This window comes from Salvelinus fontinalis, unplaced genomic scaffold (genome assembly GCF_029448725.1).
Source record: "Salvelinus fontinalis isolate EN_2023a unplaced genomic scaffold, ASM2944872v1 scaffold_0072, whole genome shotgun sequence".
NCBI lineage: Eukaryota > Metazoa > Chordata > Actinopteri > Salmoniformes > Salmonidae > Salvelinus > Salvelinus fontinalis.
In genome coordinates, this window is record NW_026600281.1 from 507,660 (window position 1) to 523,244 (window position 15,585).

Consider the following 15,585-nt stretch of genomic DNA (forward strand, 5'->3'; position numbering starts at 1 on the left):
TCGCCCTCTAGCCCGGAGCCTCCAGCGTCGGCCTCTAGCCCGGAGCCTCCAGCGTCGCCCTCTAGTCCGGAGCCTCCAGCGTCGCCCTCTAGTCCGGAGCCTCCAGCGTCGCCCTCTAGTCCGAAGCCTCCAGACTCTGGTTTCTCCGGACTGAAGCCCGTCGCTGGAGGCTCCGGACAACAGATGCATATTAGGCAGTCATTTACTTACTATTATTAGTATTACTGTTGTTGTTATTATTAATATTATCTTGTTATTATTATTCAAAAATGATAGTGGAATGGATAGGAGAGGAGAAATCAACCGAGAGAAAGACCCTTTGAATTGAAAGACAGAGACAGACATTTTTTTTTTTTAATTATTAAACCTTTATTTAACTAGGCAAGTCAGTTAAGAAAAAAATATGATTTATAATGACGGCCTACCGGGGGAACAGTGGGTTAACTGTCTTGTTCAGGGGGCAGAACGACAGATTTTTTACCTTGTCAGCTCGGGGGATTCAATCTAGCAACCTTTCGGTTACTGGAGCGTTAAGCTACCTGCCGAGAGAGTAGAGGTAACACCAGTACCGTTATCTGACACACACACACACACTTCTGCCTTTTTGATTTCTTCTCTTTAAAACCGTTAAAACTATCAACACCAATCAAACGTAAAACTGTGCAAACACTCCACACGGGCTGATCAATATGTTTTCATGGGATTTTCTTCAACGTTCTAAAACTCCCCAAAAACATGAATAAACAAGCGATGACACCCCAACCTTCTATCCACCGTAAACACTGTGATTGCACACACAAATCAACGATTTTGACCCCAACAAGTCAAGACAATTATAGGAGCATATCAAACCTACTCTGCTATTAAAATCAGCTATCAAAACAGAAATATCTTCTACCAGTCAAAAGATATAGCTATTTCAGTAACCACATCAATTTTTAATTTTTAAATCTCAACTTTTAAAGAAAAAAAACTAACTGCAATTTTAACAACTTCCACCACTTTCACAACAATACTAGCATAGCATCTGACAATGAAAACAAAATCAACTATCTCAAAAATAAAACCCATCTAATCTTCTTCGTAAGCGTCCGTGTCCACGCACATCGCCGGGCCGGCAGTGGCGGACGGATCGCTGACTGACCCGGCTGCGTTCTTGGCCACGACTCTGAATTCATAAACCACACACTCGTCCAGGTCTGTCACCGTATAGTGTGTGTCAGAAACGTTGGTTAAGTTGGCCTTCGTCCACCTGTCTCTTTCGCCCTCTTTCTTCTCAATCAGGTATCCTGTGACCTTGCTTCCACCATCGTATGAAGGCTTCAGCCATTCCAGTCTGATGGAAGTCTTTCTGATGTGGGTGATCCGGACGTTGGTTGGAGGCTCTGCAACAACAACAAAAAGGATTTAGAGGTTCAGATACACTTGTTAATATATAGAAAGTTTAAAGGAAGTACACAGTGATATTGATTTTTTTTTTTATTAAAGCAAGTGTAACGTGAGGTTTTAATGATAAACAGATATAACTCAATCCTGCTGACTACGCCACACTGTGATGGACCAACCACTAGGTGATGAAGAAATGTGATGGACCAACCACTAGGTGATGGACCAACCACTAGGAGATAAAGAAATGTGATGGACCAACCACTAGGTGATGGACCAACCACTATTAGATAAAGAAATGTGATGGACCACCACTAGGAGATAAAGAAATGTGATGGACCAACCACTAGGTGATAAAGAAATGTGATGGACCAACCACTAGGTGATAAAGAAATGTGATGGACCAACCACTAGGTGATAAAGAAATGTGATGGACCACCACTAGGTGATAAAGAAATGTGACGGACCAACCACTAGGTGATAAAGAAATGTGACGGACCAACCACTAGGTGATAAAGAAATGTGATGGACCAACCACTAGGTGATAAAGAAATGTGATGGACCAACCACTAGGTGATAAAGAAATGTGACGGACCAACCACTAGGTGATAAAGAAATGTGATGGACCAACCACTAGGTGATAAAGAAATGTGACGGACCAACCACTACTGAAAGTAACCAAGTCGCCTTACCACAAGCATCAATCGCCAGGACAGCGTCTGAGATCCTGCTAAAGGGACTGCATCCAGCTGAGTTTTCTGCTGCTACCTTGAACTCGTAGACGAGACCAGCGACGATGACGTTTGTCACTTTGAAGTGTGTGGCACGGATAACGGTTTTGTTCACCGTCTGCCACAGAATGCTGTTCTTGTCCTTCATCTGAAGGTGATATCCAATCAGTGGTCTTCCTCCATTCCAGTCCGGCTCCGTCCAGGCGACGGCGATGCTTTCTCTGGTTACAGACGTAACGATAGGGGGTGACGGAGATTCGGGGACGGCTAGAGACGGAAGAAAATAACATTTAGCATTAAATCGGTGTGATTACAGGGGTGTATCTTTTACCCTGTACAATAACACGTTGTCAGGTATTCTTTATCAGTTCAAGGGGTGTCATAGTACAGCGCCCCCTAGTGGTATGTCACAAAAATGTTACACATTTATACTTTTTTTAACTTTACCTTTATTTAACTAGGCAAGTCAGTTAAGAACAAATTCTTATTTACAATGACGGCCTACCGGGGAACAGTGGGTTAACTGACTTGTTCAGGGGCAGATCAACAGAATTGTACCTTGTCAGCTCGGGGATTCGATCTAGCAACCTTTTGGTTACTAGTCAAGCACTCTAACCACTAGTCTACCTGCCTCCCCTCCACTCTAACAATAGGCTACGCTGCCGCCCCATGTAGGTATGTATGTATGTGTATATATATATATATACACAATACAAACATAAAACTTACTGTAGTTGAGATCCACTTTGACGGTTGCAGAGTCGACGTACTCACTGATGCCGTAGCGATTTTCAGCCCTGATTCTGAACTGGTACACCAGTCCTGTTACGAGCTTCATGATTTTCATCGCGCATTTCACAACGACCGAGGAGACTTCAGTCCAGTCGGCGTTTGTCGTTTCTCGTTTCATTATTATGTAGTTTGTGACGGGGCTTCCGCCGTCATAACGAGGAGGAAGCCACGTCAGACTCACACTGTCCTCTGTCACCTCAGACATTCCAATTGGACCAACTGGGGCGCCGGGTCTATCCAGGACCACAATGGTCACAAAAGACCTGGAGGCTCCGCTGGTGTTGGAGGCACATATGTCGTACCTTCCTGAATCAGTAGCAGCGCTCTCACGAAGACTGATGATCAGATATTCAGGAGTTACTTCAGAGTTGAATCTCATCGTTGACTTCAACACCACGTCGTCCTTCGAAAGAGATATCTTTGGCGCAGGTTTCCCAGTAAGTGGGATCTGGCATTTCAGGTTTGATCCCGCTCGGACGTAAACTATATTGTCAGGGAACTTGTTCATGTTCATCTCAGGAGGTTCTGTTGAAAGATAGACGAAGACTTGTTATTTCATTGAGGATATCAGATTTAAAATGAAACAGTCCACATGTAAGAATTAGTTTTCCAGAATGTAGTAAACTACCTATCGTGGGTTATGAATGTAGTAACCTACCTATCGTGGGTTATGAATGTAGTAACCTACCTATCGTGGGTTATGAATGTAGTAACCTACCTATCGTGGGTTATGCTCAGCAATTCTCTACCCTTAGTAACTGTAAATGTAGGTCTGGGCAACAACTCACCAAGTTGCCCTTTAACTAACACAGGGAGAGCCATTTCTGTAGGGTCACTGAATCCAGCGTGGTTTTCAGCACGAACTCTGAAAAAGTATTGAGTAGCTTCCTTCAGGTCGTACACCACAAAGTGGACGGTCTTGGTGACGCCACACTTCACCCATTTATCCTGACCGTTCTCGAGAGCATCGACTCGATAACTGGTGATTCTGCTACCTCCGTCATTCTCGGGCTTGATCCATGACAGGGACACACTTTCCTTGGTGATCTCGGTGACTTCGATGGTTTGTGGTGGGCTGGGTTTTTCTGAAATCAAGAAGAAAAAAAACTACAGTTTTTTGAAAATAACATACAACATACAAGCTTACATTTGGATTTTCAGGTATAGCATACCTGTAATCATTGTTCCATATTTGGTCTCAGCCGGCAAGCCGATTCCATACTGGTTTTCACCAGTGACTCTGAAGTAGTACACTCCTCCCTCTTGTAGATCTGACACTCTGTAGGTCAGACGAGGACATGAATCTGTGACTCTGGTCCATCCCTTGTTGCTCACCTCACGAATATCAACAAGGTAGTTGGTGACAGCAGCACCGCCTTCGTTTTCTGGGGTATCCCAGGCAACTGTTGCAGAGCTCTTGGTAACATCCTTGACCGCGACACGGCACGGTGGACCAGGAGAGTCAAGAACCCTGACGTTTAATGTACATGTGACTTTTCCAGCAACGTTTTGTAAAGTCACCGTATATTTTCCAGAGTCATCTCTTGTTGCTTGTTCCACTGTGATAGACGTGACGGTATCAGTGGTATGGATACTGGCCCTCGCTGTCAGGTCAACATCTGCCTTGTCCCACATAACGTTAGGAACAGGCTTGCCGCTGAACGGCACAGTTAAGGTGAACGAAGTGCCGTCCTTTACAAGAAGAGTCTTTCGCATCTCATTGCTGATATTAAACTGTGGTTCCTCTTCTCTGTCCTCAGCTGCTTGTGGATCAGTAGGAGGGCTTGGCTCACTGACACCAATCCTGTTGATGGATTTGACAACAAATACATATTCTGCTCCAGATGTCAATCCAACGACAGTGAATTCAGTGTTCTCTGTGTTTGAAACACTGACGCACCAGTCCTCTTCATCCGTTCTCTTATACTCAACACAGTATCCTGTTACAGCAGCTCCCCCATCGAACAACGGCTTATTCCATGAAAGAGTTACAGAAGTCTTGGTTGAGTCAATGACTTTGGGTTTAGCTGGTGCGGATGGCAGGAATTGTGGATCCTCCGCTTTTGTCAGTTTGCAAGGAATACTTGGGGGACTCAAGCCTGCAACATTTTCTGCATAGACTCTGTACTCATACTCACATCCCTCACAGAGATTGGATGCCTTGACCCTAAGGTCATTCACAGGCTTCGTGTTCACCTGTACCCAGCGCAATCCAGATTTCTCTCGTTTCTCAATAACATAGCCAGAAATGCTGCTTCCTCCGTCGGACTCAGGTCTTTTCCAGCAGATTGTCATTGTCTCACTTGATATGCTGGTGATTTCAACATCTGTTGGTGCAGCAGGGACAGTGAATGGATCGGTGGCCTTGGTTGGCTCACTCTCCAAGGTTTCTCCTTCTCCATATTCATTCACTGCCTTTACTCGGAAGATGTATTCGTTTCCTTTACGCAGACTGGTGACCTTGCATGTTGTCGCCTTCACGTCTTCATGTACCGAAGTCCAGGTGACACGGCTGGTTTCACATTTCTCAACTATATAGCGCAGAATTTCTGCACCACCGTTTTCTTGAGGTGGTCTCCAGGTCAAAGTGCATTTCTCTGCGGTCAGACCAGTGATATCCAACGGCCCAGAGGATGGTCCAGGGCGGTCCAGAACCTTACAGTTTACAGACAGGGACCTTGTACCAGCAATGTTCTGCACTGTTACAGTGTACTGACCCGAGTCTCTTCGGATAGTGTCTCTGACTAGTAATGTGGTGGTAGTGTGTGTTGAAGTGATCTCTAGTCTTGCCTTGGTCTCAATACTTTGACCATCCTTTGACCATGAAATGACTGGACGTTGGCACCCAGAAACATCTGCATCGATTCTCAAAACATCTCCAGCTTTGACAACGACTAATTTCTTATACTTGTTATCCAAGACAATGCAAGGTAGAGCAACGTTATCATTGACTGTGATGGCACCTGTACATTGTGATGGCTCACTGAGTACTCCAGCAGAGTTCTTTGCAATAACACGGAAGTCATATTGAATGTCCTCCGTAAGGCTTTCGATGTCATAGCAGGTTTCCTGGAGATTGGTGAAATTGCACTTCAGCCAACAACCATCTGGAAGTTCCCTGCGTTCGACAATGTAGCCAGTCACCTTGGCTCCACCGTCATTCTCTGGCTTGGACCAAGTAAGAGAAATTGAAGTTCTTGTGATGTCCGTGACTGTGAGGTTAGCAGGAGGATCACATGGATCTCTTGCAGCTATAGGCTCAGTGGCTTTGCTGTACGGTCCAATGCCAGCAATATTCTCAGCAGAAACACGGAATTCATACTGCAAGCTTGCTTCAACACCATTCACTTTAAATTCTGTTTCAGCAATGAGACGTCCTCTGTTAGTCTTCGTCCAGCGAATACTGCTATAGTCCTTCATTTCCAGGTGATAACCGATGATTGGACTTCCACCGTCACTGGCTGGTTCATTCCATGTAACCAACATGAAGGACTTTGTAGCTTGGGCAACACGGAGGGTAGTGGGAGGGCCAGGTGTCTCGAAGGGGTACTGTGCAACAACTGAAGCGGACTCCACAGCATGGCTCATGCCGTAGCGGTTTTCAGCTGCGATACGGAACTGATATTCAGTGCCTTGTGTCAAACGAGGAACTTTAATAGACGTTCTGGCAACTGTGGCTGAAACCGTCTTCCATGTTGTAGTGATAGTATCTCTCTTCTCTACTACGTAGTTGCTGATTGGACATCCTCCGTCGTAGAGTGGGGCATCCCAGGACAGTGAAATATAGTCAGCGTAGACTTCATCTACTTTGATTGCACCAGGTGGGCCGGGTTTATCCAAGATGGTAACAGCTATTATGGCTGATTTTCTACCAACTGTGTTGGTTAAGGTGATCTCATAGTTCCCCGATTCTTCCCGGGTTGTGTTTCTGATAGTGATTTTTGATGAGTTATTAGATGTCAGAAAGCTAACCCTGGTTGTCTCCTTCAATTCAACACCATCTTTGTTCCATGAAACCTCAGGTTCAGGTCTGCCCTTGAACGGAACATCAATCTTCAGGTCGTCTCCTGCCTTGACACTGTATGAGTTGCTCATTAGATCTATGATGGGTTCTATTGTGTCGTCCTTTACTGGCTTGGCCAGTGGCTTCGGGTCACTCTTGTCTGTAATCATTGTTCCATATTTGGTCTCAGCCGGCAAGCCGACGCCGTACTGGTTTTCACCAATGACTCTGAAGTAGTACACTCCTCCCTCTTGTAGATCTGACACTCTGTAGGTCAGACGAGGACATGAATCTGTGACTCTGGTCCATCCCTTGTTGCTCACCTCACGAATATCAACAAGGTAGTTGGTGACAGCAGCACCGCCTTCGTTTTCTGGGGTATCCCAGGCAACTGTTGCAGAGCTCTTGGTAACATCCTTGACCGCAACACGGCACGGTGGCCCAGGAGAGTCAAGAACCCTGACGTTTAATGTACATGTGACTTTTCCAGCAACGTTTTGTAAAGTCACCGTATATTTTCCAGAGTCATCTCTTGTTGCTTGTTCCACTGTGATAGACGTGACGGTATCAGTGGTATGAATACTGGCCCTCGCTGTCAGGTCAACGTCTGCCTTGTCCCACATAACGTTAGGAACAGGCTTGCCGCTGAACGGCACAGTTAAGGTGAACGAAGTGCCGTCCTTTACAAGAAGAGTCTTTCGCATCTCATTGCTAATATTAAACTGTGGTTCCTCTTCTCTGTCCTCGGCTGCTTGTGGATCAGTAGGAGGGCTTGACTCACTGACACCAATCCTGTTGATGGATTTGACAACAAATACATATTCTGCTCCAGATGTCAATCCAACGACAGTGAATTCAGTGTTCTCTGTGTTTGAAACACTGACGCACCAGTCCTCTTCATCCGTTCTCTTATATTCAACACAGTATCCTGTTACAGCAGCTCCCCCATCGAACAACGGCTTATTCCATGAAAGAGTTACAGAAGTCTTGGTTGAGTCAATGACTTTGGGTTTAGCTGGTGCGGATGGCAGGAATTGTGGATCCTCCGCTTTTGTCAGTTTGCAAGGAATACTTGGGGGACTCAAGCCTGCAACATTTTCTGCATAGACTCTGTACTCATACTCACATCCCTCACAGAGATTGGATGCCTTGACCCTAAGGTCATTCACAGGCTTCGTGTTCACCTGTACCCAGCGCAATCCAGATTTCTCTCGTTTCTCAATAACATAGCCAGAAATGCTGCTTCCTCCGTCGGACTCAGGTCTTTTCCAGCAGATTGTCATTGTCTCACTTGATATGCTGGTGATTTCAACATCTGTTGGTGCAGCAGGGACAGTGAATGGATCGGTGGCCTTGGTTGGCTCACTCTCCAAGGTTTCTCCTTCTCCATATTCATTCACTGCCTTTACTCGGAAGATGTATTCGTTTCCTTTACGCAGACTGGTGACCTTGCATGTTGTCGCCTTCACGTCTTCATGTACCGAAGTCCAGGTGACACGGCTGGTTTCACATTTCTCAACTATATAGCGCAGAATTTCTGCACCACCGTTTTCTTGAGGTGGTCTCCAGGTCAAAGTGCATTTCTCTGCGGTCAGACCAGTGATATCCAACGGCCCAGAGGATGGCCCAGGGCGGTCCAGAACCTTACAGTTTACAGACAGGGACCTTGTACCAGCAATGTTCTGCACTGTTACAGTGTACTGACCCGAGTCTCTTCGGATAGTGTCTCTGACTAGTAATGTGGTGGTAGTGTGTGTTGAAGTGATCTCTATTCTTGCCTTGGTCTCAATACTTTGACCATCCTTTGACCATGAAATGACTGGACGTTGGCACCCAGAAACATCTGCATCGATTCTCAAAACATCTCCAGCTTTGACAACGACTAATTTCTTATACTTGTTATCCAAGACAATGCAAGGTAGAGCAACGTTATCCTTGACTGTGATGGCACCTGTACATTGTGATGGCTCACTGAGTACTCGCAGCAGAGTTCTTTGCAATAACACGGAAGTCATATTGAATGTCCTCCGTAAGGCTTTCGATGTCATAGCAGGTTTCCTGGAGATTGGTGAAATTGCACTTCAGCCAACAACCATCTGGAAGTTCCCTGCGTTCGACAATGTAGCCAGTCACCTTGGCTCCACCGTCATTCTCTGGCTTGGACCAAGTAAGAGAAATTGAAGTTCTTGTGATGTCCGTGACTGTGAGGTTAGCAGGAGGATCACATGGATCTCTTGCAGCTATAGGCTCAGTGGCTTTGCTGTACGGTCCAATGCCAGCAATATTCTCAGCAGAAACACGGAATTCATACTGCAAGCTTGCTTCAACGCCATTCACTTTAAATTCTGTTTCAGCAATGAGACGTCCTCTGTTAGTCTTCGTCCAGCGAATACTGCTATAGTCCTTCATTTCCAGGTGATAACCGATGATTGGACTTCCACCGTCACTGGCTGGTTCATTCCATGTAACCAACATGAAGGACTTTGTAGCTTGGGCAACACGGAGGGTAGTGGGAGGGCCAGGTGTCTCGAAGGGGTACTGTGCAACAACTGAAGCGGACTCCACAGCATGGCTCATGCCGTAGCGGTTTTCAGCTGCGATACGGAACTGATATTCAGTGCCTTGTGTCAAACGAGGAACTTTAATAGACGTTCTGGCAACTGTGGCTGAAACCGTCTTCCATGTTGTAGTGATAGTATCTCTCTTCTCTACTACGTAGTTGCTGATTGGACATCCTCCGTCGTAGAGTGGGGCATCCCAGGACAGTGAAATATAGTCAGCGTAGACTTCATCTACTTTGATTGCACCAGGTGGGCCGGGTTTATCCAAGATGGTAACAGCTATTATGGCTGATTTTCTACCAACTGTGTTGGTTAAGGTGATCTCATAGTTCCCCGATTCTTCCCGGGTTGTGTTTCTGATAGTGATTTTTGATGAGTTATTAGATGTCAGAAAGCTAACCCTGGTTGTCTCCTTCAATTCAACACCATCTTTGTTCCATGAAACCTCAGGTTCAGGTCTGCCCTTGAACGGAACATCAATCTTCAGGTCGTCTCCTGCCTTGACACTGTATGAGTTGCTCATTAGATCTATGATGGGTTCTATTGTGTCGTCCTTTACTGGCTTGGCCAGTGGCTTCGGGTCACTCTTGTCTGTAATCATTGTTCCATATTTGGTCTCAGCCGGCAAGCCGACGCCGTACTGGTTTTCACCAGTGACTCTGAAGTAGTACACTCCTCCCTCTTGTAGATCTGACACTCTGTAGGTCAGACGAGGACATGAATCTGTGACTCTGGTCCATCCCTTGTTGCTCACCTCACGAATATCAACAAGGTAGTTGGTGACAGCAGCACCGCCTTCGTTTTCTGGGGTATCCCAGGCAACTGTTGCAGAGCTCTTGGTAACATCCTTGACCGCGACACGGCACGGTGGACCAGGAGAGTCAAGAACCCTGACGTTTAATGTACATGTGACTTTTCCAGCAACGTTTTGTAAAGTCACCGTATATTTTCCAGAGTCATCTCTTGTTGCTTGTTCCACTGTGATAGACGTGACGGTATCAGTGGTATGAATACTGGCCCTCGCTGTCAGGTCAACGTCTGCCTTGTCCCACATAACGTTAGGAACAGGCTTGCCGCTGAACGGCACAGTTAAGGTGAACGAAGTGCCGTCCTTTACAAGAAGAGTCTTTCGCATCTCATTGCTAATATTAAACTGTGGTTCCTCTTCTCTGTCCTCGGCTGCTTGTGGATCAGTAGGAGGGCTTGACTCACTGACACCAATCCTGTTGATGGATTTGACAACAAATACATATTCTGCTCCAGATGTCAATCCAACGACAGTGAATTCAGTGTTCTCTGTGTTTGAAACACTGACGCACCAGTCCTCTTCATCCGTTCTCTTATATTCAACACAGTATCCTGTTACAGCAGCTCCCCCATCGAACAACGGCTTATTCCATGAAAGAGTTACAGAAGTCTTGGTTGAGTCAATGACTTTGGGTTTAGCTGGTGCGGATGGCAGGAATTGTGGATCCTCCGCTTTTGTCAGTTTGCAAGGAATACTTGGGGGACTCAAGCCTGCAACATTTTCTGCATAGACTCTGTACTCATACTCACATCCCTCACAGAGATTGGATGCCTTGACCCTAAGGTCATTCACAGGCTTCGTGTTCACCTGTACCCAGCGCAATCCAGATTTCTCTCGTTTCTCAATAACATAGCCAGAAATGCTGCTTCCTCCGTCGGACTCAGGTCTTTTCCAGCAGATTGTCATTGTCTCACTTGATATGCTGGTGATTTCAACATCTGTTGGTGCAGCAGGGACAGTGAATGGATCGGTGGCCTTGGTTGGCTCACTCTCCAAGGTTTCTCCTTCTCCATATTCATTCACTGCCTTTACTCGGAAGATGTATTCGTTTCCTTTACGCAGACTGGTGACCTTACATGTTGTCGCCTTCACGTCTTCATGTACCGAAGTCCAGGTGACACGGCTGGTTTCACATTTCTCAACTATATAGCGCAGAATTTCTGCACCACCGTTTTCTTGAGGTGGTCTCCAGGTCAAAGTGCATTTCTCTGCGGTCAGACCAGTGATATCCAACGGCCCAGAGGATGGCCCAGGGCGGTCCAGAACCTTACAGTTTACAGACAGGGACCTTGTACCAGCAATGTTCTGCACTGTTACAGTGTACTGACCCGAGTCTCTTCGGATAGTGTCTCTGACTAGTAATGTGGTGGTAGTGTGTGTTGAAGTGATTTCTATTCTTGCCTTGGTGTCAATACTTTGACCATCCTTTGACCATGAAATGACTGGACGTTGGCACCCAGAAATATCTGCATCGATTCTCAAAACATCTCCAGCTTTGACAATGACTAATTTCTTATACTTGTTATCCAAGACAATGCAAGGTAGAGCAACGTTATCCGTGACTGTGATGGCACCTGTACATTGTGATGGCTCACTGAGTACCGCAGCAGAGTTCTTTGCAATAACACGGAAGTCATATTGAATGTCCTCCGTAAGGCCTTCGATGTCATAGCAGGTTTCCTGGAGATTGGTGAAATTGCACTTCAGCCAACAACCATCTGGAAGTTCCCTGCGTTCGACAATGTAGCCAGTCACCTTGGCTCCGCCGTCATTCTCTGGCTTGGACCAAGTAAGAGAAATTGAAGTTCTTGTGATGTCCGTGACTGTGAGGTTAGCAGGAGGATCACATGGATCTCTTGCAGCTATTGGCTCCGTGGCTTTGCTGTACGGTCCAATGCCAGCAATATTCTCAGCAGAAACACGGAATTCATACTGTAAGCTTTCTTCAACGCCATTCACTTTAAATTCTGTTTCAGCAATGAGACGTCCTCTGTTAGTCTTCGTCCAGCGAATACTGCTATAGTCCTTCATTTCCAGGTGATAACCGATGATTGGACTTCCACCGTCACTGGCTGGTTCATTCCATGTAACCAACATGAAGGACTTTGTAGCTTGGGCAACACGGAGGGTAGTGGGAGGGCCAGGTGTCTCGAAGGGGTACTGTGCAACAACTGAAGCGGACTCCACAGCATGGCTCATGCCGTAGCGGTTTTCAGCTGCGATACGGAACTGATATTCAGTGCCTTGTGTCAAACGAGGAACTTTAATAGACGTTCTGGCAACTGTGGCTGAAACCGTCTTCCATGTTGTAGTGATAGTATCTCTCTTCTCTACTACGTAGTTGCTGATTGGACATCCTCCGTCGTAGAGTGGGGCATCCCAGGACAGTGAAATATAGTCAGCGTAGACTTCATCTACTTTGATTGCACCAGGTGGGCCGGGTTTATCCAAGATGGTAACAGCTATTATGGCTGATTTTCTACCAACTGTGTTGGTTAAGGTGATCTCATAGTTCCCCGATTCTTCCCGGGTTGTGTTTCTGATAGTGATTTTTGATGAGTTATTAGATGTCAGAAAGCTAACCCTGGTTGTCTCCTTCAATTCAACACCATCTTTGTTCCATGAAACCTCAGGTTCAGGTCTGCCTCTAAATGGAACATCGATCTTCAGATCGTCTCCTGCCTTGACACTGAATGTGTTGCATATCAGATCTATGATAGGTTCCATTGTGTCGTCGTTTACTACAACAACCTCTGCCAGTAGCTTCGGTTCACTCTTGCCTGTTTCATTGACCGCACTAATCCTAAATGAATATTCCTCACCTGTTAAGAGCCCATCGATAGTTGATCTCAATCCCCTTATCTCAGAACACAAAGTCCATTTGCCATCGCTCTTGGTTTGCATTTCCACTATGTAGCATTTGATTCTGCTACCACCGTCATCGTCAGGCTTTTCCCATGCGAGACTTACACTGTCGCGGGTAACATCTACAACAGTAACTTGACCGGGAGGCAAAGGAGCTTGGGATACCTTGATCGGTTCTGGTGTTTCCGCTGGCAAACCCACACCGAGCTCATTAACAGCTAGTACACGGAAATAGTAAAGTCCCCCTTCTATAAGGTTGTCAATCTTCATTCTATTTCGTCCACAGTTATCTGAAACACTGGTAAAGGCCCGTCTTTGAGCTTCTCTCTTCTCCACAATGTAATGTGTGATCTTAGCTCCGCCGTCAATCAGTGGAGGCTCCCAGGACAGTGATATAGAATCTCTAGTAATGTCCTTGACTTCAATGTGCTCAGGGGCACTTGGTGAATCCAACACTGTGACATTAACGTAAGCAGACTTTATACCGCTGACGTTCTCAAGAGTCAACGTATACTTGCCGGTGTCAAGTCTGTCGACAGTGTGGATGACGAGGACTGTGTAGGTGCTTGTGACCTCAATGTGTGCACGCTCAGTAAGAGGACCTTCCATCTTGGACCACTTGACTACAGGTTCAGGTCTTCCTCTGAATGGGACAAACAGACGTAGTGTTGCACACGCTCGAACTGACACCATTTTCCTAAGGTCTGAATCTAGTTCAATCTCAGGGGCCTCAAATCTCTCAGACGTCACGACAGTCCCTGGGACATCAGCTGGTTCGCCAACTCCTTCAGTGTTAATTGCACAGATGCGGAAGTTATATTCTCCATTTTCCTTCAGTGTTTTCACGGTGAAGTGTGTTTCTTCAACACCAGTCGGTGGTGTACAGGTTGTCCACTCTTCCTCCGCTACTTCCTTCCTCTCAACAACATATCCTTTGACGGCTGCTCCACCATCAGAGATGGGTTTTGTCCATGAGATGGACACGGTTGTGGTTGACTGGTCTGTCACCCTGGGGTTGTAAGGAGGACCTGGTGGGTACAAGGGGTCACAAGCTTTGATATATCCTGTTGGTTCACTTGGCACTCCGACACCAGCAGAATTCTCAGCACATACTCTGAACTCGTAGGAATGTCCCTCGGTGAATCCGGTGCATCTGAACCGGATATCGTTAAGTCTTCTCTTGTTACACTTTGTCCATCGAACACCGTCTTTATCACGTTTTTCAACGATGTAGCCATCTATTTCTGAGCCACCGTCGTTTTCTGGCCGATTCCATGTAAGGACCATTGAGTCGCTTGTTATAGCACTTGCTTCGGGTGTGGAAGGAGCGCTGGGCGGCTTGAAAGGACAACATGCGGTAACCGGGTCTGATTCAAGAGGTTCCCCGGTGCCAAACCTATTCACCGCTTTAACTCTGAAGACGTACTCAGTGCCAGGTACAAGTTTAGTCACTTTGTAGCTGACTGCTTGGGTTTCCGGTTGGACTACAGTCCATGACACGCGGTTGGTTACCCTCTTTTCAATGATATAATGGGAAACACTGGCACCGCCATCTTGTAATGGATGACACCAGTGAAGCGTGGCTTTCTCTGCAGTCACACCAGTTATCTTCATTGGACCAGAAGGCGGACCAGGTCTATCAAGAACCTTAACATTGACAGGTATCTCTTTCTTTCCAGCCACATTGCTGAGACTCAGGACGAACTGTCCTCCATCTATTCCGATGCAATCTAGAACTGTTAGAACGGTGCGTTCAAACGTTTTTACGACTTCCGTCCTCGGCGCAGTTTTATCAATTTCTTTTCCGTCTTTTAACCACTTGACTCTGGGGAGTGGCGTCCCCAGAATATCTGCTCCGATAACAAACGTTTCACCGGCACGGACGACGATGCCATCCTTAAACTTCGGATCCATCGATGCTGTCGGTGCCTCGATTTCCATGGTCGCTCTTGTTACTGATGACACAAACGGAATACCAGGTGCAAAAGGTTCACTGAGAGAGAGAGAGAGACAGAGAGAGAGAAGAGAGAGGAGAGAGAGAGAGGAGCGAGAGAGAGAGAGAGAGAGAGAGAGAGAGAGAGAGAGAGAGAGAGAGAGAGAGAGAGAGAGAGAGGAGAGAGAGAGAGAGAGAGAGAGAGAGAGAGACAGAGAGAGAGAGGAGAGAGAGAGAGAGAGAGAGAGAGAGAGAGGGATGAGAGAGAGAGGAGAGAGAGAGAGAGAGAGACAGAGAGAGAAAATGGGAGAGCAGGTGGGAGAAATGGAAGGAGAAAGATAAATATGTATAATCAGAAGTGATATTTTACCTTTATTTAACTAGGCAGGTCAGTTAAGACCAAATTCTTATTTTCAATGACAGCCTAGGAACAGTGGGTTAACTGCCTTGTTCAGGGGCAGAACGACAGATTTTTACCTTGTCAGCTCGGGGATTCGATCTTGCAA

The 15,585-nt window shown here is 46.3% G+C and overlaps 1 protein-coding gene across 1 annotated transcript; it reads right to left on the reverse strand.

The window, feature by feature from the left end:
• Nucleotides 1-354: 354 nt before the first annotated feature.
• Nucleotides 355-15,087, reverse strand: LOC129842870 (titin-like). Its single transcript, XM_055911565.1, has 6 exons — nucleotides 8,993-15,087; nucleotides 4,082-8,904; nucleotides 3,698-3,994; nucleotides 2,847-3,434; nucleotides 2,079-2,384; nucleotides 355-1,385 (listed from the first exon to the last, which is right to left on the reverse strand). The coding sequence occupies exons 1-6, from the start codon at nucleotides 15,085-15,087 to the stop codon at nucleotides 1,072-1,074; spliced, it is 12,423 nt and encodes a 4,140-aa protein (XP_055767540.1). The 3' UTR covers nucleotides 355-1,071.
• Nucleotides 15,088-15,585: the final 498 nt, after the last annotated feature.

What these genes read in the sequence shown, in the direction of transcription:
- LOC129842870 (XM_055911565.1), bottom strand. Translation starts at nt 15,087, where the DNA reads ATGGAAATCGAGGCACCGACAGCATCGATGGATCCGAAGTTTAAGGAT. An exon ending in CCAGATGGTTGTTGGCTGAA is followed by an intron (nt 8,905 to 8,992) that starts GTGCAATTTCAC and finishes GTTATTGCAAAG; the next exon opens with AACTCTGCTGCGAGTACTCA. An exon ending in CAAAGTGGATCTCAACTACA is followed by an intron (nt 2,385 to 2,846) that starts GTAAGTTTTATG and finishes TTCCGTCTCTAG; the next exon opens with CCGTCCCCGAATCTCCGTCA.